The sequence below is a fragment of the Microcaecilia unicolor genome, chromosome 3 (genome assembly GCF_901765095.1).
Source record: "Microcaecilia unicolor chromosome 3, aMicUni1.1, whole genome shotgun sequence".
NCBI lineage: Eukaryota > Metazoa > Chordata > Amphibia > Gymnophiona > Siphonopidae > Microcaecilia > Microcaecilia unicolor.
Genome location: NC_044033.1, coordinates 243,164,573 through 243,192,373, shown reverse-complemented (window position 1 = coordinate 243,192,373; position 27,801 = coordinate 243,164,573). Strand labels below are relative to the sequence as shown.

Here is a 27,801-nt window from a genome sequence, read left to right as displayed (position 1 = left end):
GGAACTGAGTTCAATTCCCACTTCAGGCACAGGCAGCTCCTTGTGAGTCTGGGCAAGTCACTTAACCCTCCATTGCCCCATGTAAGCCGCATTGAGCCTGCCATGAGTGGGAAAGTGCGGGGTACAAATGTAACAAAAATAAAATAAAAAAATAAAAATGCTAGTCCACTGGGATTCAAATAAATAAAGCTGAGTTCTATAAAGTACAGAAGAAAAAATCCTTAAACTTTAATATTTTGGTGGCAGTGATGCCTTTGAACATGTTTAAACACATATCAGTAACATTTTTTCACCTCTCCCAATCTTGCCAGAGGCTGCAGATGTTAATCCTGAGCCTGGCTCCATTCCGAGGCTGTCACAGGGCGGATTCTCAGAGCTGATTGATAATATAATGTACAGAACAAGGGTCGGAGTTTCTCTGAGAAGGTGTCGGTGAAGGTGAAGAGATGCGATTTATTATCTGCATTGTAAAATGAGACCTTTCCTGCCTCATAGTCCAGAAAAATCCCCACTGCCTGGGGGTTTTCTCTTAGGGGGAGCGATGTTAGAGGGAAGGTGAGGGCCCAGTATTCATCCCCACACAGCCCCACTGTCCAATATCCTTCATCAGGTGACAGTTGGCTGCCCCCCTTCCTCCTCACTGAATCTTTACACACACCCAATATCCAGCCACTTTCACTCCCCACGTCCACCTCCCAGTAATGTCTCCCGGAGGTGAAGTCCTCACATCCCAGCACACATGGATCAGTATCAAATCTCTTGGGATTGTCCATCAGATTCTTTCTTGTGTTTCCCCGTCTGACATTTTTCTGATCCTCAGATAGGATGAGCCAAGAATTAGCAGTTTCCAGATCCAAACTCACATCCACTAAAGACAGGAGACACATAAATAAACATCAGCACACGCTTCTCAATGACTTCCCACACTGTCTTTAAATCACATTGATGGGCTCTTCAGTCATTCATTAATTGTATGACAGGATCTCCCCTATTATTAAATCTGGAATAAACTTGAAACTGGCAGTCTCATAAAACCTATTTGACATTGGGTTTGCAGTGTTCCCCACTGGACTGAATGTATTCACATATGCCTCAATAAGGTAATGAAAGAAAGGCTTTAATTGGTTAATTCACTGCCAGACTTCCCTGTAACTCATAACCCTATTGGCCCCCTGTGTCAAATAGCATTCAGTTGTTAAGTAAAGTAAAAGTGGACAACTATTTCTTCTCAGCAGACAATGGAAGGTCACATCTGCACAGATAGAATTTTCACCTCATCGCTTCACATTTCTCTTTCCTTTCTATTTTACTTTATTCATTTGATATATCATACCTAACATCTGAGTGATTCACAACCGTAATAAAACACATCAAACTGCAAGTTCGGATTTTAAAAAGCAGTAACAAAACTAGCTTACTTATCATTCCATTAGACCAGTCCAAACAAATGGGAAAGACCCTTCTCAACCAGCAGATGGAGACAAAGAACACTGAGCGTCCAGTGACATCATCGTCAGTATATAGAATGGTGCAGCACTGAAACCAGTAATTTCTCTGCCTCAGGAAAAGATGCACCAGGATGATTTTTCTACAGATGTGACTTTCAGGACTACAGCCTCCAGTCTCGTAGTCGAGTCTGTCGGCTCTTAGTGCCCTAAGTCTTAGCCTATGGGTCTTGACTTGGTGAGGTAATCTCTTTGCAATGGTGCTGTGAAGCTATCATTAGTAGGGGACTCCAGTGGTCCAGCCCTCAACCTGTGGGTCGTGCTCTGGTGGAGCAGTGACTGCTGTTTTCCCCCTCGGGGATACAACTAACAAAAGGTGACTGTCTTGATGTTCCCCTCTAGTTCCCTCTTGATGTTCCCCATCTGCTATCACACCTTCTGCTCCATACCCCTGTGGGATGTTTTCCTCACACTTTTCCTTATTTTGAGGTTCTGTGGGGTCTAAAAACCAACAAAACAAAAAACAGATACTCAGGTTGTGAAGCACTCAGATACTCAGAGAAATTCCTTTGAATCCCTTATTCTCCTAGAAGGGCGAGTCCATTGGTGACACGGGACACTAATCAAGAGCTTCAATCCTGTGGGTCCAGGCTGGCCTATGGGCTACCTACAGGGGCACCTCTGGGTCACCAGAGTCCAGTGGTGACAGATCCCGCACTATGAGTCAGCTTGGGAAGATGAGAGGGCTTCTACAGAGGAGGTGGTGGCTGCAAGGTTATCTCTCTTTATCGGTTTCACCTGCAGAATGATGGGTGGCTGCGTGATTCAGGTGCAGCATGGTGGGTTGGAAAACATCTGTGCATCGCATTGCATGCACATTTGTATAGTAATTAGCTCATTATAATAGCTTTGCATTCTGTTTTCGTTAGCTGCTGCCATGATAGGAAAGGAGCTTGGAAAACCCTTTTGTGCATGTCTCGTTTTACTCCTTGCTCGCTAAACTGGCTAGAACTGGTATAAAAACCACGTTGCTGGCTCATTAGGTTTAGTGAATCTGGGCCTGAATTTGCCTAGGCGATGAGGGTCTGCCATTGAAGAGCTACAGCTGCCCAGCATATCGTACTTGCAACTGCACCACAAGGTGGGTACCAAGTAAGTGATACGTGGGCTAATTCAGTGATATCCATTACCAGCGATAGTACAGTATTGAGACTCATAAGCATGGTCATACTGGAAGAAGGAAAGGCGATAGCACCAGTGGATCCAGAGCTTTGTACCTGGCATCCCTAATACAGTTCAGCTGAATTGTTCTTGGTTTAACGCTAATCTTTTTGTGCAAATTTCTTTTAGTTCTGCTTTGTCAGTGGTATATTGATAGGTTTCAGTGCTGCACCACCACTGATGATTATGTCATAGAGCTCAGTATTTTCTGCCTTCACCTGCTGGTTGGGAAAGGACACAATTCTACTTGTCTGGTCTGGTTTAGCAGGACTCAAGGAATGGAAATTAGCAGGTAAGAACAAATTTCACCATCTTCTCTGCTCTTCATTTTTTTCTTAATGGCTACGGTAATGACTTTCAGAGATTCTGGCTATTCAACACCAATAAAAGGAAGTACCTTATTAACCATATAATTCACAGATTCAAATTCTAACAGTTTCATGAACAAGTATTGCACAGTAACATTAAACTACAAAATTCAAAATGTAAGAGCTATTATAGGGGGGGAAAAAAGCCCACATCTTGAGCTTTATGGCATTTTCACTGTACAGTGACTACGAGTTAATTTGACTGTAGATATAACTGATAATCTCAAGCACACCAAGGTGCTGCATTTAAAAAAAAATGTTTATTATATGTAAGAAAATCCCTTACATTTTTCCACCAGTATGTATATTACCATATTTCAGCGAGAATCATTCCTTAACCCCCTCATTGTATGATCAGGGGAAATGCACACACACTTCTGTATCACAACAGAGAAATATTTTGTCCCCATTTTCACGGTGCCAGAGGGATCACTCCCTAACCTCAAGGTGTATGATCAAGAAACACCATGGCTCACCAACATAATAGTCCCGACAAAAAAGCCTCTAACAAAATAACCCTCGACAAAATAGCTCCTAGACAAATTAGCCCCCTTAACAAAATAGCCCCCTAGAAAAAAAATGCAGTGCCATATTCTGGGCAGCCTGATCGGGCCCTTTTGTCAGGGGGGCTAAGGTAAAATTATATATCATACCTGATAATTTTCTTTCCATTAATCATAGCTGATCAATCCATAGACTGGTGGGTTGTGTCCATCTACCAGCAGGTGGAGATAGAGAGCAATCCTTTTGCCTCCCTATATGTGGTCATGTGCTGCCGGAAACTCCTCAGTATGTCGATATCCAAGCTCCATCCGCAGGACTCAGCACTTAGAGAATTACACCCACAAAGGGACACTCTGCCCAGCTCACCACCGCCGAAACGGGGGAGGGGAATTAACCCAGCTCATCCCCACACAAGTGGGGGAGGGGAATCCGTCCAGCTAATCCCCGCGGAGCGGGGGAGGGACACCACACCCGCCGATGCGGGGGGATCTGGCTTATCCTGCAACCGCAACCGCGGGAGGAGCTGACTGACCCTAACACCGCCGAAGCGGGAGGGGTATAAAGCTGCCCTACAACCGCCCGAAGCAGGAGGGAGGGCCGGCAGAATTTAGGTCTCAATCCAGCCCCGTAAAACGGAGGGGAGAGGAATGCAGCAGCTCACTGTAACACAAACTCGTCTCAACTCTTGAAGAATCCAATTGAAAAAACTTGAACACGAAGTCCTCCTGAACTGAAGACTAAACTTGCACCTGAAATGCAACCAGAATATAAACAGTACAGATATCTGGGAGGGGCTATGGATTGATCAGCTATGATTAATGGAAAGAAAATTATCAGGTATGATACATAATTTTACCTTCCATTTCATCATGCTGATCAATCCATAGACTGGTGGGATGTACCGAAGCAGTACTCACCCAGGGCGGGACATAGCAATCCCTGACTGCAACACTGAAGCTCCAAACCGGGCCTCCGCCCGAGCAGCCACAGTCAAGCGGTAATGTCTGGAGAAGGTATGGGCCGCCTTGCAAATCTCTTCCAAGGAGACGGACCCGGCCTCTGCCATCGAGGCCGCCTGAGCTCTAGTGGAGTGAGCCTTCAGCTGAATAGGCAGCACCTTCCCCGCGGCCACATAAGCCGCTGCAATGGCTTCCTTGACCCATCTTGCCACTGTAGGCTTAGCAGCCTGCAGACCCTTACGAGGACCTGCAAACAGGACAAACAGATGATCCGACTTCCGGAAATCATTGGTCACTTCCAAGTATCTGATGATGACTCGTCTCACATCTAGATATTTGAGAGCAGAGTATTCCTCTGGGTAGTCCTCCCTACGAAAGGATGGGAGACAGAGCTGCTGATTCACATGGAAGCGAGAAACAATCTTGGGCAGGAAGGAAGGCACTGTGCGAATAGACACTCCTACCTCAGTGAACTGCAGAAAAGGCTCTCGACATGAGAGCGCCTGGAGCTCGGAAACTCTTCTGGCTGAAGTGATAGCCACCAAAAAGACTGCTTTCAACGTCAGGTCTTTCAGAGATGCCCTCGACAAGGGTTCCAAACGCGGCTTCTGCAAGGCTCTTAGCACCAGATTGAGATTCCACGCAGGCACCACTGAGTGCAGAGGAGGGCGCAGGTGATTAACTCCCTTGAGAAAACGCACCACATCTGGCTGCGAAGCCAGGGAAGCACCCTTCAGGCGACCCCTGAAGCAAGCCAGAGCCGCAACCTGGACTTTAAGGGAACTGAGCGACAGGCCTTTCTCCAGACCTTCTTGCAGGAACGCCAACACTGAAGAAATTGGAGCAGTGAAGGGAGAAAGTGAGCCTGCTTCACACCACGCTGCAAAAGTACGCCAAACCCTGGCGTAAGCAGTAGAAGTAGAGCGCTTCCTCGCTCTCAGCATAGTGGCGATGACCTTGTCTGAGAAGCCCTTCTTCCTCAGACGCTGCCGCTCAATAGCCAGGCCGTAAGACCAAAGGGGGAGGGATCCTCCATCACCACGGGACCCTGATGCAACAGGCCCTGCTCCGCTGGCAGTCGCAGAGGTTCGTCCACTGAGAGCCTGATCAAGTCCGCATACCAGGGACGTCTGGGCCAGTCCGGACCCACCGGGATTACCCGGCCCGGATGCTTTGCCACCCGGTCTAGCACCCTGCCCAACATGGGCCAGGGCGGGAACACATAGAGAAGCTCCTGTGTCGGCCACTGTTGGAGGAGAGCATCTACTCCCAGAGATCGAGGGTCCCGTCCTCTGCTGAAAAAGCGCGGCACTTGGCAATTGGCCGATGACGCCATCAGATCTAGGCTCGGCTGGCCCCAGCGCTTCGTGATGTCCAAGAACGCCTGAGCCGATAGCTGCCACTCTCCGGGATCCAAGGTATGGCGACTGAGAAAGTCCGCCTTGACATTCATGACTCCGGCAATGTGGGCCGCTGACAGCTGTACCAGGTTCGCTTCCGCCCACTGTCATAGATTCATAGCCTCCTTGGCTAGAGTGGCGCTCTTGGTACCTCCCTGGCGGTTGACATAGGCCACAGCCGTGGCATTGTCCAACAGGACCCGTACTGGCTTCAGCGCCAGTACCGGGAGGAACTCCAAAAGTGCCAACCGAATGGCTCTGAGTTCCAGGAGGTTGATAGACCACTTTGCCTCTGCAGGAGACCAGAGCCCCTGCGCTGTCCTTCCCAAGCAGTGGGCTCCCCAGCCCGACAAAGAGGCGTCCGTCGTGACCACAATCCACTCCGGGGTCACAAGAGGCATTCCTGCAGACAACTTGTCTGTCTTCAGCCACCAGCTCAGCGCCTTGCGCACTGCTGGGTCCAAGGGAAGGCGCACAGCATAATCCTCCGACACTGGAGTCCAGCGCTGCAGCAGAGAGTGTTGTAGTGGTCTCATATGCGCCCTGGCCCAGGGCACTACTTCCATCGTGGCCGTCATAGAGCCCAACAGCTGCACATAGTCCCAAGCCCGAAGAGGAGAGGCTACTAGGAACTGGTCCACCTGAGCCTGAAGCTTGACAATCTGATTGTCCGGCAGGAACACTCTGCCCACTTGGGTGTCGAATCGAACTCCCAGATACTCCAGGGACTGAGTCGGGCGCAGCTGGCTTTTCTCCCAGTTGATGATCCACCCCAGGGAGCTCAAAAGAGCAATCACCCGGTCCACAGCTTTGCCGCACTCTGCATAAGAGGGGGCTCAGATCAACCAGTCGTCCAGATAAGGATGGACTTGTACTCCTTCCTTTCTCAGGAAGGCCGCGATGACCACCATTACTTTGGAGAAGGTCCGCGGAGCAGTAGCCAACCCGAACAGGAGGGCTCTGAACTGGAAGTGTCGGCCCAGGACTGCAAAACGCAGAAAGCGTTGATGAGGAGGCCAGATGGGAATATGCAAGTACGCTTCCTTGATGTCCAAGGATGCCAGGAACTCCCCTGCCTTCACTGCCGCTATAACAGAGCGGAGAGTCTCCATGCGAAAGTGTCGAACTTTCAAGGCCCGATTGACCCCTTTGAGGTCGAGGATAGGCCGTACAGAACCTCCTTTCTTTGGTACCACAAAGTAAATGGAGTAACGTCCCTTGCCAAGCTGATTTTCTGGCACCGGAACGACCGCGCCCAGGCGGATCAGATTGTTTAAAGTCTGCTGCACTGCCACAGCTTTGACCGGAGACTTGCAGGGAGAGAGTACAAACCCGTCTCTTAAGGGTTGGCATAACTCTAGCTTGTAGCCGTCTCTGATGACTTCCAGCACCCAAGCGTCTGAAGTTACTCTGGTCCACTCGCCCAGAAACGAGGACAGCCGTCCTCCAATCTGCACTGGGGCGTGGACCAAGGCCCCGTCATTGGGTACGAGACCCTGGGGGAGGACCGGCGGTCTCTGCGAAAGGAATGCTGCTTGGGGGAGAATTTCCTCTTGAAGGAAGAGGGGGCAGAGGAACCCGACTTGCCCGGGCGGTACCGACGGGCTTCCAGCAACCGTCCTCTGGAGGTACCGGGACGAGTACTAGCCCGAGCCCTGACCTCTGGTAATTTCTTGCCCTTAGACGTGCCGAGATCGGTCACGATTTTGTCCAGCTCGACCCCAAAGAGCAGCTTGCCTTTAAAAGGCAATCTAGCCAGGCGGGATTTAGAGGCGTGGTCAGCAGACCAATGTTTCAGCCAAAGCCACCGCCGCGCAGAGACTGTCTGAGCCATGCCTTTAGCTGAGGCTCTCAAGACATCATACAGCAAGTCTGCCAAATAGGCTAAGCCCGATTCCAGGGCCGGCCAATCAGCCCTCAAGGAAAGATCCGAGGGGGACGCCCGCTGCACCATAGTCAGGCACGCCCTGGCCACATAGGAGCCGCAAACTGAGGCCTGCAAACTTAAAGCAGCTGCCTCAAAGGACGACCTTAAGGCCGCCTCCAATCTTCTGTCTTGGGCGTCCTTTAGGGCCGTGCCACCTTCCACCGGCAACGCCGTTTTCTAAGTCACCGCAGTGATTAAAGAATCCACGGTAGGCCACAGATAGGCCTCACGTTCACTCACAGCCAAAGGATAGAGGCGGGACATAGCCCTAGCCACTTTAAGGCTCGTTTCCGGGACATCCCATTGAGCCGCAATTAAGGTGTGCATGGCATCATGCACGTGGAAGGATCTAGGCGGGCGCTTCGTCCCCAGCATAATGGCAGAGCCAACAGGGGCTGAGGGAGAGACGTCCTCCGGAGAGGAAATCTTCAAAGTGTCCATGGCCTGTAAAAACAGGTTGGGCAAATCCTCTGGGCTAAAAAGCCGCGCTGCAGAGGGGTCATCCGCTCCATCCGAGCGGGGATCTATCTCCTCCAAGGAATCCGCAAAGGACCGTTGGGAGACCTCAGACACGCTGCCCTCATCTACATCGGAGGAGACAAAGTCCTCCAAGGCCTGGAAATCAACCCGAGGGCGTTTACCTCTGGGAACCTCAACCTCTTTATCAGAAGAGGGAGCAGGGGCAGCGTTTTGCATGAGGAAAGCCTGATGCAGCAGCAAAACAAACTCGGGGGAGAAACCCCCCAGACTGTGCACTTCCGCAGCCTGGGCAACAGCCCTAGACGCACTCTCAACCGGCGCTCGCAATAGCGGGGGAGAGACATGCTGCGCATCCAAAATGGCGTCCGGCGCGAAACTCCGCGAAGGAGCCGCGCAGGAATAACGGCGCTTAACTTTAGCCGCTTGTGCCGTCGCCCAAATTAAGGGCGTTCATGGCATTAATGTCTCCAACCTCAAGGGCGGCCCACGAAGAAGCCGTCCGAGCCGCGTGGCCGGCCAAGATGGCGGAGGCGAGGAGCGGGGGATGGGCGTTTATGGCGGGAAAAAACCGCCACGCCGGAGGAACGACCGGGACATTCATCGGTCACTAAACTGTCACCCATCAAGGGCGAATCAGGTTGTAAAACCCCCGCATCCCCTCTAGAAGCGCTCCAGCGATCCGGGGAGCGACCCTTTGCGCCCTCGCCCTCCGACGCCATATGCCACGAGGAGAAGAATCGGGGAACCCCCTGCCCGCTATAAAAAGGTAAAATTACCTGCTTGCCGCTCCGAGCTGTAACGAACTGGTGTCCCAGTGAGTAGCTGCAATGAACGTTTAAAGAAACGTCGAATTAAACGCCTTTAAAGACGTTTAAAATTTTTTTTTTTTTAAACGGAGCCAGCGGGAGGGGGGAGAAAAGGAGGGACCTGGCACCACCAGGTTTGCACTTGCTCAAAAGAGCCCTCAACCCCAGGCCTCAACAAAACCTAAGGATTAGGCTTGGAGGCCTAGCCAGAGCTGCTGCTGTGTGTGACCACCACCTGCTGAGATAGAGAACATACTGAGGAGTTTCCGGCAGCACATGACCACATATAGGGAGGCAAAAGTTTGCTCTCTATCTCCACCTGCTGGTAGATGGACACAACCCACCAGTCTATGGATTGATCAGCTTGATGATATGGAACAGATCATGAATATCAGTTTGTAGCTATAGAATTTTGTTTATTTATATATGCTTTATGCAATTGAATGCTGGTAGGAGTCTTTATCAGTGAAGATTTCAGTTGTAGTTTATTATATTTTTTTGTGATGTGTTATTTTTTTTCTTAGGGGGCTATTTTGTCAAGGGTTGTTTTGTGGGAGGGGCCCTTTTGTCAAGGGCTATTTTGTTACAAGGCTGTTTTGTCAGGGCTTTTTTGTCAGGGTTCTTTTGTCAGGGCTGTTATGACTGGGTGCCCTATTTCTTACACTTCATTTGCAGCTATGGCTTTCTCAATGGCTGGCCCTTCACAGCAGCCAGGAGGAAATCCCTTTACTACTGTCTTTCAGCTCTTCTTCTGGCTTGCGCTGGGGCTGTTGTAAGCAACACTACTGATTTTAAATGGGAGAACTGGCCCTTTCTGTATTCTCACCTTTAAAAACAGCAGCGGTGCCAAAACAGTACTGGCATGACAGAAGAGTCGGCGTCTTAGAGCCAGTGGACGGTATTTTTAAAGGATTTTGGCACAACGAAAGGTTGAAATGCGCTTAGTCCCCTGTTGAAGCTCAATATTAGAGTGAAACGGAGAGCCCCGTTGGGCGAAGTACTAAGCTAAGTGTTTTAAATATATTTTATAATGTGCTTTGCATTGCATTGCTATAATCACTAAACAATATCAAAAAATCTACAAAATTACTAAAATTAATAATAAACATTGAGGTTTTTGACCAGTGATAATACCAGAGGTCTAAATAAGTTGGCACTTAGAAAGTTTGATCTCCTGCCAAGCCTAGACTGTTGAGGTCTTTTCCTCCATTAATAGAACATAAAAATAAATGATTAAGCATTTAATTAAATATTAACATCTCACTGTGAAAGTTCAAATTTTTTCTCTTTTTTTTTAATTCAGCTTGGTTTTTGGATAAGATGGAAGAGCACAGCCGTGGGCATGAAGAAACCTACTCCTGCTACTGTGCAAAGGATTAATTCTGGGATTTGGCTAGAAAGGGCTGATGATTTTGGAGGGGAGGGGATACGTATGGAATGGAGCTGATGCTGGGGTTGGGCTGGAAGAGGGAGCTCTGGTTGGAAGGGGATTGATGCTGGGGTCTGGGACTGAAAGGGGTTAATGCTGAGGGCGGCTAGGATTGGAAGGGAGTGATGATGAGAGACCACAAGACCTGGGATGATGCTGGAAGGAGACTGGGACTGAAAGGGGTCGATATTGGGAGAGGACTAGGCCAGTCATTGTTGGTTTAATCATGAATTGATCATGAGTGCGACAGTTATGCAGACTGGATGGACCGATCAAGTCTTTATCTGCTGTCATTTACTACATCACTATGTTATAAGGGTGATGCTGGGAGAGCTAGGACAGGAACAGGGCTAGAACTGCAAGGGGTCTTGTGTTGGGGGGAGGAGGGACTGGTACTCGAAGGAGACTGATTCTGCCGTTCATACTGAAAAACTGACCCCAAGATGGGGGCACAGAACCCCTTGACCCAGCTTTGCTGTTCCCCAATATTAGCATGGATAAATAAAAAACCTGTCTTTGACAACTACCTAGAATAGGAAGTAGAATACACTAGTTTGCTAGTGAAGAATGTTATTCAGAAGGTGTTTTAGTGCTTTTTTAAATGCTTAAAATATTGGAAGAATCAATGAATCAAACGAACCTTTTCCGGAGATGGGAAGGTGGTAGAACTAGCAGACATGAATTGAGGTTGAAGGGGGGGCAGACTCAGCAGTAATGTCAGGAAGTATTTTTTCACAGAGAGGGTGGTGGATATGTGGAATGCCCTCCCGCAGGAGGTGATGGAGATGAAAACGTTAATGGAATTCAAATGTGTGTGGGATAAACACAAAGGAATTCTGTTTAGAAAGAATAGATCCATGGAATCTTAGCAGAGATTGGGTGGCAACGCTGGTAATTGGAGAGTAAAACCAATGCTGTCACGGTCTGTGCCCTGATCGTGACTGAATACGTGGGGATGGGCTGGAGTGTAAATTTTAAGGGGCTTTGACCTTAGCTTCAGAACTTTTAGTACAGGAACGGTGCTGGGCAGACTTTTACGATCAGTGCCCTGAGAATGGCAAGGACAAATCAAACTCGGCTATAAAGTATCACAGTTAGGGTGGTGGACTTTGGTCCTGGGGAACTGAGGAACTGAGTTCGTTTCCCGGCACAGGCAGCTCCTTGTGACTCTGGGCAAGTCACTTAACCCTCCATTGCCTGCCACATAGAGCCTGCCATGAGTGGGAAAGCGCGGGGTACAAATGTAACAAATAAAAAAAAGAGTTTATCTTGTTGGGCAGACTGGATGGACCATTCAGGTCTTTATCTGCCGTCATTTACTATGTTACTATGTATTTTTAATAGACCCTCAAAAAGTTTAGAGTGGGATGTTTCAAACTGATTTCATGCAACCTGGAAATCTTATATGCCCCTGATGAAGGAACAAGCCAAAGTGTGTCTGTGTTGGGTATTCTTTCAATAAATGGGCTGGTACCCTACTGTCATTATATGTGGTCTTGGTCTGACCTACTGTCTTCATATCTTTGTTTACTGAACATCACCTCCTATCTGTGACCAAATCAGGTGGAAAGTCAGGGATGCCACATATGTGATCCAGAATGACGGAGTTTCCCAATGCCTCGTGGGAGCCGAACTCCCCCACCCTGACTCCTTCCTGTGAACAGGCCACTCACCAAAATTGCTGCAATGGGACCTCCTAGTTCAATCAGGGCACCAAGGCACCACTGCTGTGGCTGCATTTCTTGCTGCACACCCTATATCGCTTACTGTGCTCAGAGCTGCCTGACATAACAACCATGGCTCTGGCGTGTTTCAGCAGTACTGATGGATCCCCTCTTACCTGGCACGGATATACACATGCACCAACCTTAGATAAGTACATAAGTATTGCCATACTGGGACAGACCAAAGGTCCATCAAGCCCAGCATCCTGTTTCCAACAGTGGCCAATCCAAGTCACAAATACCAGGCAAGATTCCCAAAAAGTACAATATATTTTATACTGCTTATCCTACAAATAAGTAGTGGATTTTCCCCCAAGTCCATTTTAACAATGGTCTATGAACTTCTCCTTTAGGAAGCCATCCAAACCTTTTTTTTAAACCCCGCTAAGCTAGTGTAACAGTACCTGCTCAGGGTGTCCTTCACCTCCTAGAGAAGAAATGAGACAGAGAATACTTCAGTTTTTGAGCAGACTATACACTTTTAGGATATCCACCTACAGGTCATTGCAGACACATTAACACCTCGTACATAAAAAAGTTAACCAATGTTTACAGGATTCTCTCTCATGCTTCACAGAAACAAAGAGCACTTTTAGCAGCTCCTTTTAAGAAGAGAGGCTGGGTTTGATGGGTTTTCTCAAAAGAGCTCACCTGAAAGATGTAAGAAAGAGAGGACAGACAGAATGAGGCTCTGATTAACTTCTATTTCACAAAAAAAGGAGATCTGAGACAGGGCTGGGTCTCATCTGACTGTAACTCAGCAGCACTTATGCAACCAATGCTGCAGTGCCAGGGATTGAATGTGATATTAAAAATTAAGAGGGGATCAATGTTCAAAATGATTTAATCAGGAACAAGAGGTTCTAACCCAGTTAAATTGCTCTCTAGGCCAAGCTCCGAGAGTGACACTATCAGCTGTGCCCACTAAGCAGTGGCGTAGCTACGTGGGGCCACGGGGTCCTGGGCCCCCGTGGATTTGGCCCTGGACCCCCCTGCCGACGACCCTCTCGACTCCCCCCTGCAGCCAACCCTCCCCGCCACCACCGCCGTCCGCTACCTTTGTGGCAGGGGACTCCAACTCCCGCCAGCTGAGGTCCTCTTCTTCCGGCACAAGGCTTCGTTCTGTTTCTGTGAGTCTGACGCCTGCACGTACAATGTGCAGGATGTCAGACTCACAGAAACAGAACAAAGCCTTGCAGATCAGCCAGCGGCCGCGTGCAGGATGTCAGACTCACAGAAACAGAACGAAGCCTTGCACCAGAAGGACCTTGGCTGGCGGGGGTTGGGGTCCCCCGCCAGCAAAGGTAGGCGACGGCGGGGGAGGGTTGTCGGCGGGAGGGGGGTCGAGAGGGTTGTCGGCGGGGGGGTCAAAGTTGTTGGTGGCAGCGGGGGGGGGGGGGGCGGTGGCGCCGGGGAGGGGCTAAAATATGCCCCCTAACCTCGGGCTCTGGACCCCTCTTCCCGCCGAAGTCTGGCTACGCCCCTGCCACTAAGTACTCTCTGGTTAGTCTGCGGCAGAATCAGGGTGACTCCAGAAGTTATCTGAGCACAGTCGATATTCAATGGCAGTGTCTGGATAATTATCTAGGTAAGTAGGACCAGCACCGCATAATTAGTGTTCCTGTTTGCCCAGACAGTTATCCAAGAACCGGCACTGAATATCTGCTGGACCCAGATTTTCCAGCAGCAGCAAAAGTCCCAGACAGTCCGAGCTGGTACCCGGATTAGGCTCCGACACTGAATATTCAGATCTAATTCAGCCCTCGGTGGTCAGTGCTTTCAAAATCACTGACTGCCAAGGGCTGAATATTGGGGGCAAGATTTTATTCCCCAGTCCACATCACACCCACATGCATTTTTATCATGATAAAACAACAGAGATTAGAAGGTGACCAAAACTGGGAATCTGCGACCGAAATTCACCATTTGGTTTCATTTGAAACTGAAGATAAAACCATTGCCTCACCTTCCCCTCCCCCATCCCTCCCAGGCCAGCCACCCTTTGTCACAAAGCCTGTCCCCCTGGGCCGTCCACCCCTCACCCAACCACAAACTCCCCCTTCCCCCACCCCCACCCCAGGTTTGCCTTTGAAGTCCTGGTGGTCTAATGGCCTCTTTGGAGCCAGTAAAGACAGAAGCAACTGGTCATCTTTCCTGCCCCCACTGGTTCCACAGTCAAAATGGCTGCCGAGACTGCCACAGGAGGTCGTGACAACCATTTTGAGACTAGAACCGGCATGGACAGGAGCAATCCACAGTCACTCATGGCAGATATGTTAATTCCCTTAGAAATATATTTGGTAATGTCACCTTCTGTAAATCAGTGGCTGGTTGCTGACTCTTCTCTACCTCGGAGATCAGGTGTGTGAGGGAAGAGATTTGCTCTTCTAGCTGGGTCACTTTGTCCCCGATTCTTTGGAAAACTGCCTTTTTTTCCTGCTCCAGTCTTGACAGAAGGTTCTGCTTCTGCTCATTCAGAAACTGGTTCAACTCCTCAAACTCAGACACAATTTTCTGTCTCTGGATCTCTGTCTCATTCTGGATTAAACAAAGAGATATAAATGTCAGTAACACTGGAGGAGTGGATTTGTAGCAGAGTTCTAGATTCAAACTCCCTAATGCTCAATGCTATAAGTGTGCCTATATTTGCATCTCAACATTAGGGCATGGTTCTTCTGAGCTGTTCTGGCAGTATTTTTCAGTGCTGTCCGGAACAGTGCAGGAGTTTTGAGCATCGGGGACATTTTATAGAGGTCTATGAAATAATCAGTGGAGTGGAATGGGTAGACATGAATCGTTTGTTTTACTCTTTCAAAAAATACTAGGACTAGGGGGCATGCGATGAAACCACAAAGTAGTAAATTTAATATGAATCAGGGAAAATGTTTCTTCACTCAACATGTAATTAAACTCTGGAATTCATTGCCAGAGAATGTGGTTAAGGCGGTTAGCTTAGCGGGGTTTAAAAGGGTCTGGACGGCTTCCTAAAGGAAAAGTCCTTAGATCATTATTAAATTGACTTGGGGAAAATCCACTGCTTATTTCTGGGATAAGCAGCATAAAATGTATAGAACTTTTTTGGGATCTTGCCAGGTATTTGTGACCAGGATTGGCCACTGTTAGAAACAGGATACTGGGCTTGATGGACCTTTGGTCTGTCCCAGTGTTGCAATACTTATGTACTTATGTAATATGATATGATTCATGGGACTGGTGTAGTGAGAGGAACAAGAACCCTGCAGAAATTGGCCCAGAAGAGACACATACACCCACCCTCAGCTCTTCAGCTTTCTTCTCTTCATTACATTTAAACTTCAGAAAATGTTCCAGCTGCTTTTTCAGAGGCTCCAGGTGCATTTTATTCTTTTCCTGTGAACATTAAACATCGTTGGTTAGAATGTAATTATTATTTATATAACCTCTTGAATTGTGAATGTATATGGATGATGCATGAATGAACAGTAGCCAGGGTTGAAACCTTGATGACAGAGTTAAGACAGCACATTTGCAGTAATGCAATAAAATACATGCACAGATATACTGCGATAAGAAAGATAATGGAATACACTTTAGTAAGTCATTTAACTCTGTACTGTCAGGAATTGTGACATTTTAAAAAGTTACTAGTGGTCTTCATCCGCCATGATCTCCCTCCCCTCCTGCCTGACCCGACCTAACTTCGCTCCACCCCATCCAATATTAAATAAGAATTGTCCTGATGTCTAGTAGCAACCCCCCCCCCCCCCATGTGACCAGTCCCTTCCCTCCCAACTTAAAAATATTGCTCTGGTGGTCTAGTTACCCCTCCCCTCCCCTTACCCACATTTCAAAACATTTCCCTAGTAGTTATTTATCACATTTATACCCCACATTTTCCCACTTAATTGCAGGCTCAATGTGGCTTACACAGTACCGTGGAGGCGAGCTCCGGTTCGGTAGAATCCAAATACACAATAGTTATAAAAGTATCATGTGTTTAAAGTACAAAGGTTTAAGGAAGGGATGGTTATAAGTGTCCAGTACGATCCATGGTTTTGTTGTGTCGCAAGATATAGGCATTTAAGTTGGATCCGGGGGGGGGGGGGGGGGGGGGGGGGGGGGTATACCTTCTTGACAAGATGGTTTTCAGTGAGTTCCTGAAGTTAAGATGGTTATGAATTGTTTTCACAGCTTTAGGCAGTGCGTTCCATAGTTGCGTACTTATATAGGTATATGTGGAGTGGCCTAGTGGTTAGGGTGGTGGACTTTGGTCCTGAGGAACTGAGTTCAATTCCCACTTCAGGTACAGGCAGCTCCTTGTGACTCTGGGCAAGTCACTTAACCTTCCATTGCCCCATGTAAGCCACATTGAGCCTGCCATGAGTGGGAAAGCACAGGGTACAAATGTAATAAAAAATATATATAAATAAGAGAAGCTGGATGCATAAGTTGATTTATATTTGAGACCATTGCAGTTTGGATAATGTAAATTTAAATAAGTTTGGGATGTTCTATTTCTGGATGGCAAATTTATTAGGTTCGACATGTATCCTGGAACTTCGCCGTAAATAACTTTGTGGACCAGGGTGCTGCCTTTGAAGGTCTAATGGCCCTCCCTGATTGCCCTGACCCTTCTTACCCCAACTAACCTGACCTTGATTTGTATCTGCCATTTTCAGGGCACAGACTGTAGTAGTCTGCCCAGCACTAGCCCCGCCTCCCAACCACTAGCCCCACCTCCTAACTACTGGTGCTACCACCCAATCTCTGCTAAGCTTCTGAGGATCCATTCCTTCTGAACAGGACTCCTTTATGTTTATCCCACGCATTTTTTGAATTCCGTTACCGTTTTCATCTCCACCACCTCTAGTGGCACACTTCCACCCATGATTCCTCTCTCAGGCCCACCCACCATACCTTAAAATGGGCGGCAAGATCAAGGTTCCCTTGCTACTGGCTCCAGAGCCACCATCTTGAAAAATGGTGGTGTTCTGTACTGTGTGGTGTGTGTCACTAGACACCAGGCATTTAATTATTTTTTAGGGGAAATAGGGCTTGGGTTGGCAGGAACGAAGGCCACTACACTACATGTTTGAAGTATGGGTAGAAAGGTCAGGGAGGGAGGGGGGGGGGCCACTAGATTATCAGGAAAATGTTTTGAACTGTGGGTTGGGGGGGTTGAGTTGGGTCATTGAATGCAGGGCACTAGTGTAGACCACAGTGCAAGGTATCCAGGGCAGGCTGGTCAGGTTGAAGGGGGTACAGGTAGACACCCACTCCTCTCAACCAACCCTTCTACACTGCTCCAAACCTGGTAAAAGGTTTCCTGCAGTAGCCATGTGTCAAAAACTTTATTCTGTTTGTTTTGCAAGCCACAGGATAGCAAATTTCAATTGCAGAGTGCGGACAGGGTTTCTGTGCAAGTTCCTAAAACCCTTTCTGCATTACTATCCCACAGTTAGGGTTACCATATTTGCTCCCCCCCAAAAAGAGGACACATGCCCCATCCCTGCCACACCCCACCCCGCCCCCTGTCACATACTGCCCCATTCCTTTCACCCCATCACAAACCCCCCAAGGGTGTCTTATCCTCCCCTCCCCTTACTGTACTGCCCTGGTGGACTAGTGACCTCTTCGGGGCAGGAAAAATGGCCACCGATAGTGACCGAGGCCGCTTCAACTCTCAACGGCCATTTTGAATCGGCGCCGGGACCGGAATCAGCAAGAAACAGTCTGCAGGCGCTCCGGACAGGAAAGAGGGGGCTTTTTCCTGCCCCGAAGAGGTCACTAGACCACCAGGGCAGTACAGTAAGGGGAGGGGAGGATAGGACACCACTAGGCCCACCCACCAGCCTGCCCCTTTGTCCGCAAATCCAATCAAACGGGCAGGATGGCAAAACCCGCCTGGTTGCCCAGCCATGTCCTCAAAAAGAGGGCATGTCCGGGTAAAAACAGACATATGGTAACCCTAACCACAGTAAAACAGTGTTAAATCTGCAGTAACCACGTGGGAAATGTTCTGCATTAGCCTCTCATCCTAACACAGCGCGGACATCCCCACAAGTATCAACACCCCAGATCACACCCTTCCTATCTCAGACAGCTTGAAAATCCTCGGCGTTACAATGGACCGTAACAACACTAGAGAGCCAAGTGGCATCCACAACAAAGAAAATGTTCCACTCAATGTGGAAACTCAAACGCGTGAAGCAATTCTTCCCGAGGAAAACATTTCGCAACCTGATACAATCAATGGTACTAAGCCACTTAGATTACTGCAATGGAATTTATGTGGGATGTAAAGAACAAACCTTAAAGAAACTTCAGACCGCTCAAAACACGGCAGATAGGCTTATATTTGGTAAAACGCGATTTGAAAGCGCAAATCCCCTCCGCAAAAAACTACACTGGCTCCCAATCAAAGAACGCATCGCCTTCAAAATCTGCACCCTGGTTCACAAAAGCATCTACGGAGAAGCCCCCAGTTACATGACAGACTTGATTGACTTAACAATTAGAAATACATCCGAATCAACACGATCTTATCTAAATCTGCATTACACAAGCTGCAAAGGATTTAAATACAAAGCGAATGCTACATACCTGTAGAAGGTATTCTCCGAGGACAGCAGGCTGATTGTTCTCACTGATGGGTGACGTCCACGGCAGCCCCTCCAATCGGAAACTTTACTAGCAAAGGCCTTTGCTAGTCCTCGCGCGCCCATGCGCACTGCGCATGCGCGGCCGTCTTCCCGCCCGAACCGGCTCGTGTTCGTCAGTCCCATATGTAGCAAGACAAAGCAAGGGAAGACACAACTCCAAAGGGGAGGCGGGCGGGTTTGTGAGAACAATCAGCCTGCTGTCCTCGGAGAATACCTTCTACAGGTATGTAGCATTCGCTTTCTCCGAGGACAAGCAGGCTGCTTGTTCTCACTGATGGGGTATCCCTAGCCCCCAGGCTCACTCAAACAACAACCATGGTCAATTGGCCTCGCAACGGCGAGGACATAACTGAGATTGACCTAAAAAATTTACCAACTAACTGAGAGTGCAGCCTGGAACAGAACAAACATGGGCCTAGGGGGGTGGAGTTGGATTCTAAACCCCGAACAGATTCTGAAGCACTGACTGCCCGAACTGACTGTCGCGTCAGGTATCCTGCTGCAGGCAGTAATGAGATGTGAATGTGTGGACAGATGACCACGTCGCAGCTTTGCAAATCTCTCAATAGTGGCTGACTTCAAGTGGGCTACCGACGCTGCCATGGCTCTAACATTATGAGCCGTGACATGACCTTCAAGAGCCAGCCCAGCCTGGGCGTAAGTGAAGGAAATGCAATCTGCTAGCCAATTGGATATGGTGCGTTTTCCCACAGCCACTCCCCTCCTGTTGGGATCAAAAGAAACAAACAATTGGGTGGACTGTCTGTTGGGCTGTGTCCGCTCCAGATAGAAGGCCAATGCCCTCTTGCAGTCCAATGTGTGCAGCTGACGTTCAGCAGGGCAGGAATGAGGATGGGGAAAGAATGTTGGCAAGACAATTGACTGGTTCAGATGGAACTCCGACACAACCTTTGGCAAGAACTTAGGGTGAGTGCGGAGGACTACTCTGTTATGATGAAATTTGGTGTAAGGGGCCTGGGCTACCAGGGCCTGAAGCTCACTGACTCTACGAGCTGAAGTAACTGCCACCAAGAAAATGACCTTCCAGGTCAAGTACTTCAGATGGCAGGAATTCAGTGGCTCAAAAGGAGGTTTCATCAGCTGGGTGAGAACGACATTGAGATCCCATGACACTGTAGGAGGCTTGACAGGGGGCTTTGACAAAAGCAAACCTCTCATGAAGCGAACAACTAAAGGCTGTCCCAAGATCGGCTTACCTTCCACACAGTAATGGTATGCACTGATTGCACTAAGGTGAACCCTTACAGAGTTCGTCTTGAGACCAGACTCAGACAGGTGCAGAAGGTATTCAAGCAGGGTCTGTGTAGGACAAGAGCGAGGATCTAGGGCCTTGCTGTCACACCAGACGGCAAACCTCCTCCATAGAAAGAAGTAACTCCTCTTAGTGGAATCTTTCCTGGAAGCAAGCAAGATGCAGGAGACACCCTCTGACAGACCCAAAGAGGCAAAGTCTACGCTCTCAACATCCAGGCCGTGAGAGCCAGGGACCGGAGGTTGGGATGCAGAAGCGCCCCTTCGTCCTGCGTGATGAGGGTCGGAAAACACTCCAATCTCCACGGTTCTTCGGAGGACAACTCCAGAAGAAGAGGGAACCAGATCTGACGCGGCCAAAAAGGAGCAATCAGAATCATGGTGCCTCGGTCTTGCTTGAGTTTCAACAAAGTCTTCCCCACCAGAGGTATGGGAGGATAAGCATACAGCAGACCCTCCCCCCAGTCCAGGAGGAAGGCATCCGATGCCAGTCTGCCGTGGGCCTGAAGCCTGGAACAGAACTGAGGGACTTTGTGGTTGGCTCGAGATGCGAAGAGATCTACCAAGGGGGTGCCCCACACCTGGAAGATCTGTCGCACTACGCGGGAATTGAGCGACCACTCGTGAGGTTGCATAATCCTGCTCAACCTGTCGGCCAGACTGTTGTTTATGCCTGCCAGATATGTGGCTTGGAGCAACATGCCATGACGGCGAGCCCAGAGCCACATGCTGACGGCCTCCTGACACAGGGGGCGAGATCCGGTGCCCCCCTGCTTGTTGACGTAGTACATGGCAACCTGGTTGTCTGTCTGAATTTGGATAATTTGGTGGGACAGCCGATCTCTGAAAGTCTTCAGAGCGTTCCAGATCGCTCGTAACTCCAGAAGATTGATCTGCAGATCGCGTTCCTGGAGGGACCAGCTTCCTTGGGTGTGAAGCCCATCGACATGAGCTCCCCATCCCAGGAGAGACGCATCCGTGGTCAGCACTTTTTGTGGCTGAGGAATTTGGAAAGGACGTCCCAGAGTCAAATTGGACCAAATCGTCCACCAATACAGGGATTTGAGAAAACTCGTGGACAGGTGGATCACGTCTTCTAGATCCCCAGCAGCCTGAAACCACTGGGAAGCTAGGGTCCATTGAGCAGATCTCATGTGAAGACGGGCCATGGGAGTCACATGAACTGTGGAGGCCATGTGGCCCAGCAATCTCAACATCTGCCGAGCTGTGATCTGCTGGGACGCTCGCACCCGCGAGATGAGGGACAACAAGTTGTTGGCTCTCGTCTCTGGGAGATAGGTGCGAGCCGTCCGAGAATCCAGCAGAGCTCCTATGAATTCGAGTTTCTGCACTGGGAGAAGATGGGACTTTGGATAATTTATCACAAACCCCAGTAGCTCCAGGAGGCGAATAGTCATCTGCATGGACTGCAGGGCTCCTGCCTCGGATGTGTTCTTCACCAGCCAATCGTCGAGATATGGGAACACGTGTACCCCCAGTCTGCGAAGTGCCGCTGCTACTACAGCCAAGCACTTGGTGAACACTCTGGGCGCAGAGGCGAGCCCAAAGGGTAGCACACAGTACTGGAAGTGACGTGTGCCCAGCTGAAATCGCAGATACTGTCTGTGAGCTGGCAGTATCGGGATGTGCGTGTACGCGTCCTTCAAGTCCAGAGAGCATAGTCAATCGGTTTTCTGAATCATGGGGAGAAGGGTGCCCAGGGAAAGCATCCTGAACTTTTCTTTGACCAGATATTTGTTCAGGGCCCTTAGGTCTAGGATGGGACGCATCCCCCCTGTTTTCTTTTCCACAAGGAAGTACCTGGAATAGAATCCCAGCCCTTCTTGCCCGGATGGCACGGGCTCGACCGCATTGGCGCTGAGAAGGGCGGAGAGTTCCTCTGCAAGTACCTGCTTGTGCTGGAAACTGTAAGACTGAGCTCCCGGTGGACAATTTGGAGGTTTTGAGGCCAAATTGAGGGTGTATCCTTGTCGGACTATTTGGAGAACCCACTGATCGGAGGTTATGAGAGGCCACCTTTGGTGAAAAGCTTTCAACCTCCCTCCGACTGGCAGGTCGCCCGGCACTGACACTTGGATGTCGGCTTTTGCTGGGGAGCCGAGGGGCCTTGCTGAGGCGCACGCTGCTGACGAGAGCGAGTGCGCTGGGGCTTAGCCTGGGCAGCAGGCTGTCGAGAAGGAGGATTGTACCTACGCTTGCCAGAAGAGTAGGGAACAGTCTTCCTTCCCCCGAAAAATCTTCTACCTGTAGAGGTAAATGCTGAAGGCTGCCGGCGGGAGAACTTGTCGAATGCGGTGTCCCGCTGGTGGAGCTGCTTTACCACCTGCTCGACTTTTTCTCCAAAAATGTTATCCGCACGGCAAGGCGAGTCCGCAATCCGCTGCTGGATTCTATTCTCCAGGTCGGAGGCACGCAGCATGAGAGTCTGCGCATCACCACACCTTGAGCAGCGGCCCTGGACGCAACATCAAAGGTGTCATACACCCCTCTGGCCAGGAATTTCCTGCACGCCTTCAGCTGCCTGACCACCTCCTGAAATGGCTTGGCTTGCTCAGGGGGGAGCTTATCCACCAAGCCCGCCAACTGCCGCACATTGTTCCGCATGTGTATGCTCGTGTAGAGCTAGTACGACTGAATTTTGGCCACGAGCATAGAAGAATGGTAGGCCTTCCTCCCAAAGGAGTCCAAGGTTCTAGAGTCCTTGCCCGGGGGCGCCGAAGCATGCTCCCTAGAACTCTTGGCCTTCTTTAGGGCCAAATCCACAACTCCAGAGTCATGAGGCAACTGAGTGCGCATCAGCTCTGGGTCCCCATGGATCCGGTACTGGGACTCGATCTTCTTGGGAATGTGGGGATTAGTTAGAGGCTTGGTCCAGTTCGCCAGCAATGTCTTTTTTAGGACATGGTGCATGGGTACTGTGGACGCTTCCTTAGGTGGAGAAGGATAGTCCAGGAGCTCAAACATTTCAGCCCTGGGCTCGTCCTCCACAACCACTGGGAAGGGGATGGCCGTAGACATCTCCCGGACAAAGGAAGCGAAAGACAGACTCTCGGGAGGAGAAAGCTGCCTTTCAGGAGAGGGAGTGGGATCAGAAGGAAGACCCTCAGACTCCTCGTCAGAGAAATATCTGATGTCTTCCTCTTCTTCCCACGAGGCCTCACCCTCGGTGTCAGACACAAGTTCACGGACCTGTGTCTGCAACCGTGCCCGGCTCGACTCCATGGAACCACGGCCATGGTGGGAGCGTCGAGAGGTAGACTCCCTCGCCCGAACCGGCGAAGCTCCCTCCGCCGACGTAGTCGGGGAGCCTTCCTGGGAGGCGACCGCAGTCGGTACCGCGATGCCGGAGACCTCACCCCTGGCAAAGGGCCAGCCGGCGCCTCACTCGACAGTACCGGAGGTGCAAGCACCCCCGGTACCGGAGGGGTAGGGCGCAACAGCTCTCCCAGGATCTCTGGAAGAACGGCCCGGAGGCTCTCGTTCAGAGCGGCTGCAGAAAAAGGCATGGAAGTCGATGCAGGCGTCGATGTCAGTCTGTTCCGGGCGTGGAGGCTGTTCCGGGCTGTCCAGAGTGGAGCGCATCGACACCTCCTGGACAGAGGGTGAGCGGTCCTCTCGGTGCCGATGCCTGCTGGGTGCCGACTCCCTCGGCGACCCAGAGCTCTCGGTGCCGACACGGGAAGGGGACCGGTGTTGATGTTTCTTCGATTTTTTGGAGCGAAGCACGTCACCGGCGCTTCCCGGCACCGACAAGGAGGACGTAGAATCCAGCCGTCTCTTCCTCGGGGCCGAGACCGAAGAGGGTCGGTCTCGGGGGGGCTGTACTGCAGGAGCCCTCAGGGTAGGGGGAGACCCACCCGAAGGCTCACCGCCACCAGCAGGGGAATGGACAGCCCTCACCTGCACTCCAGACGAAGCACCACCGTCCGACGACATCAGCAGACGAGGAGGTTTCGACACCACCGACGCCGACGCAGCCTTCCGATGTCACCCCGATGCAGAGGGCCGATGCCTCGATGCACTCGATGCAATCGGGGGCGAGGATGAAGGTCCGGGCGCTGACGACGTCGATGCACTCGATACCCCCGGTGCCGATGCCGATGAAGAGCCCGAGAACAAGATGTTCCACTGGGCTAACCTCGCTACCTGAGTCCGCTTTTGTAAAAGGGAACACAGACTACAGGCCTGAGGGCGGTGCCCAGCCCTCAGACACTGAAGACATGACGCGTGCCTGTCAGTGAGCGAGATTACCCGGGCGCACTGGGTGCACTTCTTGAAGCCGCTGGGAGACTTCGATGTCATGGGCGGAAAAATCACGCCGGCGAGATCAAAACTCGAAAAGGCGAAAATGGCACCACAAAAATAGGGAGAAGAAAACTTCGACCGAGGCCTAACTAGGGCCCACCCCGATGACGAAAGAAAACTTACCGGGGCGAAAAACTTGAAATACGGGAAGGGAAAAAACCAAAAGGTCTCCTCCCGAAACACTCTTCTCTTTATTATTTTCTTTTTAAAGAACGAGTCGAAAACGACGCGCGAGGTCAACTTTCTGGGGCACGAACGGCGAAACACGACCGTACCGAGCGCGGACAAAAGAAGACTGACGAACACGAGCCGGTTTGGGCGGGAAGACGGCCGCGCATGCGCGGTGCGCATGGGCGCGCGAGGACTAGCAAAGGCCTTTGCTAGTGAAGTTTCCGATTGGAGGGGCTGCCGTGGATGTCACCCATCAGTGAGAACAAGCAGCCTGCTTGTCCTCGGAGAAAACAACTTACACATCTAGCTTTTCCTACATAAGCACACAACTGTGGAATGCATTACCAAAAGTCTTGAAAACGACGTACGACCACCTAAACTTCCGGAAATCACTAAAACCAACCTGTTTAAAAAGGCATACCCTACCGATCCAATTTAAATGCCTAATTTCTGCAACACAACCAAACTAAAGCACGTAATGGACAAAACACAACTCTTCTGTTCTCCGATTCCCTAATGTGGCTCTGCCACGTGAACTTGATCTTACCACATCATCACCCTGTATTTGTTCACACTGGAGCCTGCAAAGGCCTCTCCGGTACTATGTAAGCCACATTGAGCCAGGGGCGTAGCTGGCCCTGGACCCCCCTACCGACGACGCTCTCAACCCCCCTCCCGCCGTCAACCCGCCGTCGCCGTCTGCTACCTTTGCTGGCGGGAGACCCCAACCCCCGCCAGCCGAAGTCTTCTTCCTTCGTTTGGTTTCTGAATCTGACGTCCAGCACGTACAACGTGCAGGACGTCACGACTCACAGAAACAGAACGGAGCCTTGCATCTGTGAGTCTGATGTCCTGCACGTTGTACGTGCTGAACGTCAGACTCAGAAACCAAACGAAGGAAGAAGACTTCGGCTGGCGGGGGGTTGGGGTCCCCCACCAGCAAAGGTAGGTGACGGCGATGGTGGGCGGGGGGGTCAAGAGGGTCGTCGGCAGGGGGGGTCAAAGTTGTTGGAGGTGGTGCTGGGGCCGGGGGGGGGGGGGGCTAAAATGTGCCCCCTCACTTCGGCTCTGGCCCCCCCTACCGCTGAAGTCTAGATATGCCCCTGTAAATAAGCCTACAAATAGGTGGGAAAATGTGGGATAGAAATGTAACAAATAAAAATAAAATAAATAGGAAGCCCCTCAGAGACAGGGAAATAACTACGGTACCCAAATTATCTACTGCTGGAAAAGTGTTCAGCACAGGGAAACACACTCCTGAATGGGCATCTGTGACTCCAGGCCAGGCTAGGATAATAAAGATCCTGACACAAACCTTGTATTCTTGCACAGCCTCCTCTATGGGGATCACAGTGTGAGATCTGTGATCTCTGGCCTCTTTGCAAATAAAGCAGATCATTTTCTGATCCTCTTCACAAAACAGCTTCAGTTTCTCTTCATGCTGCTGGCACAGATTCTCCTCTTTTAGAGGCAGATGCACTAAACGTTTTTCATCGTTAAATGAGCCCTCAGGGAAGAATTTCCTATCCTTTCCATGCACTTAAGCCTATTTTCCGACGACAGTAGCAGCTAACGAAAACGGAATGGAGATGAGCAATTAGTGTGAAAACCCCATTGAAACGACATGCACTAACCTTTTCCGATTGCCTTTACGCAGGAAAAAGGCAGGAAAACTAACGAGAGGTCTGGACCTCTCGTTAGGACAGCTCTGTGCCAAGAAAAAGTGTTAATTGAAAAAATAAACAAACTTTGAGCCAATCCCAGCGCATTAGCAGAGCTAAAAGCGCTGTGATTGGTCCAAAGGACCTCAGAAAACACATAAAAAAATAAAATAAAAAAAGGATCGGGAGGGGCAAGGGCGCTCATCAGGAGCGTCCTGTACGGACGGCCTTGCCCCCCCCCCCCGCTGCTCCCCACTTTCCGCCGCTGAAAAAGCAACTTCTAGAAGCCCCTGCCCCCTCCCTTCCTCAGTACTCTGTCACCTGTGCTCCGCCTCCCGACATCCTCCATCCGTGCCCCGCCCCCTTTTGGGGTCGTCGCCGCCATTCCCCTCCTCCATCGGGCCCCCCTTCCTCTTACCGGGCCCGTGCAGCGCCTCTCTCCTCTGTCCGAAGGCGCTGCACGGGCAAGAAGAACGCTGAATCAGCTGATGCCTGCCTTCGCGATGGGCGTCTTTCTCCTCCTGGGCCCGCCCCTGTCTGACGTCAGTCAGTCAGACAGGGGCGGGCCCAGGAGGAGAAAGACGCCCATCGCGAAGGCAGGCATCAGCTGATTCAGCGTTCTTCTTGCCCGTGCAGCGCCTTCGGACAGAGGAGAGAGGCGCTGCACGGGCCCGGTAAGAGGAAGGGGGGCCCGATGGAGGAGGGGAATGGCGGCGACGACCCCAAAAGGGGGCGGGGCACGGACGGAGGATGTCGGGAGGCGGAGCACAGGTGACAGAGTACTGAGGAAGGGAGGGGGGCAGGGGCTTCTAGAAGTTTGCTTTTTCAGCGGCGGAAAGTGGGGAGCAGCGGGGGGGGGGGGGGCAAGGCCGTCCGTACAGGACGCTCCTGATGAGCGCCCTTGCCCCCTCCCGACCCTTTTTTTTAAATTTTTGTTTTTATTTGGGAGCCATGTGCTTGCGATTTGACTGTGTTGTGACTGTTTGTGGCATGCGCAGAGCAGCTAACATAACGCTTGGCTGCTCTGCGCATGATTTGGGGGCCGATTAACGATGTGTATTGTGATTCTTTGATACATTGTACGTTTCACTACCGATCTCAGCATGTGTGACTTTTTTTTTTGGTGCATTTTTCGTTATTTTAAAATCGTTAGGGACTTTAACGATTTAGATTTTTTTACGTTTGGTTGCTGCATCTGCCTCTTAGTCTGACTGAATCCTGCCAGAGTTTTTTCGCTATTTCCACTACATTTGCCAGCTGCCTGTTTGGCCGGAGGCTCCTCTTCCGAGACCTTGTCCTGCACTGGGGACAGGTGAAATACTTCTCTGCCCCTTTCCAGCTCTGAGCGATGCAGGAACGGCAGAAGTTGTGGGCGCAGTTTGTAGTCACTGGATCTGTAAAATAATCCAGACAGATGGAACACGTAACTTCTTCTCGCAGTCTTTCAGCAGGGTTTGCAAAAGCCAT

General features: G+C 50.4%; 1 protein-coding gene across 1 annotated transcript; it reads right to left on the bottom strand.

Moving 5' to 3' along the window:
* Positions 1-323: 323 nt before the first annotated feature.
* LOC115464533 (E3 ubiquitin-protein ligase TRIM39-like) lies at positions 324-27,801 on the bottom strand. Its single transcript, XM_030194899.1, has 8 exons — positions 27,547-27,801; positions 25,989-26,132; positions 15,537-15,632; positions 14,574-14,801; positions 12,668-12,690; positions 2,569-2,675; positions 1,881-1,946; positions 324-868 (listed from the first exon to the last, which is right to left on the bottom strand). Exons 1-8 carry the CDS (start codon positions 27,799-27,801, stop codon positions 324-326), a joined length of 1,464 nt encoding a protein of 487 aa, XP_030050759.1.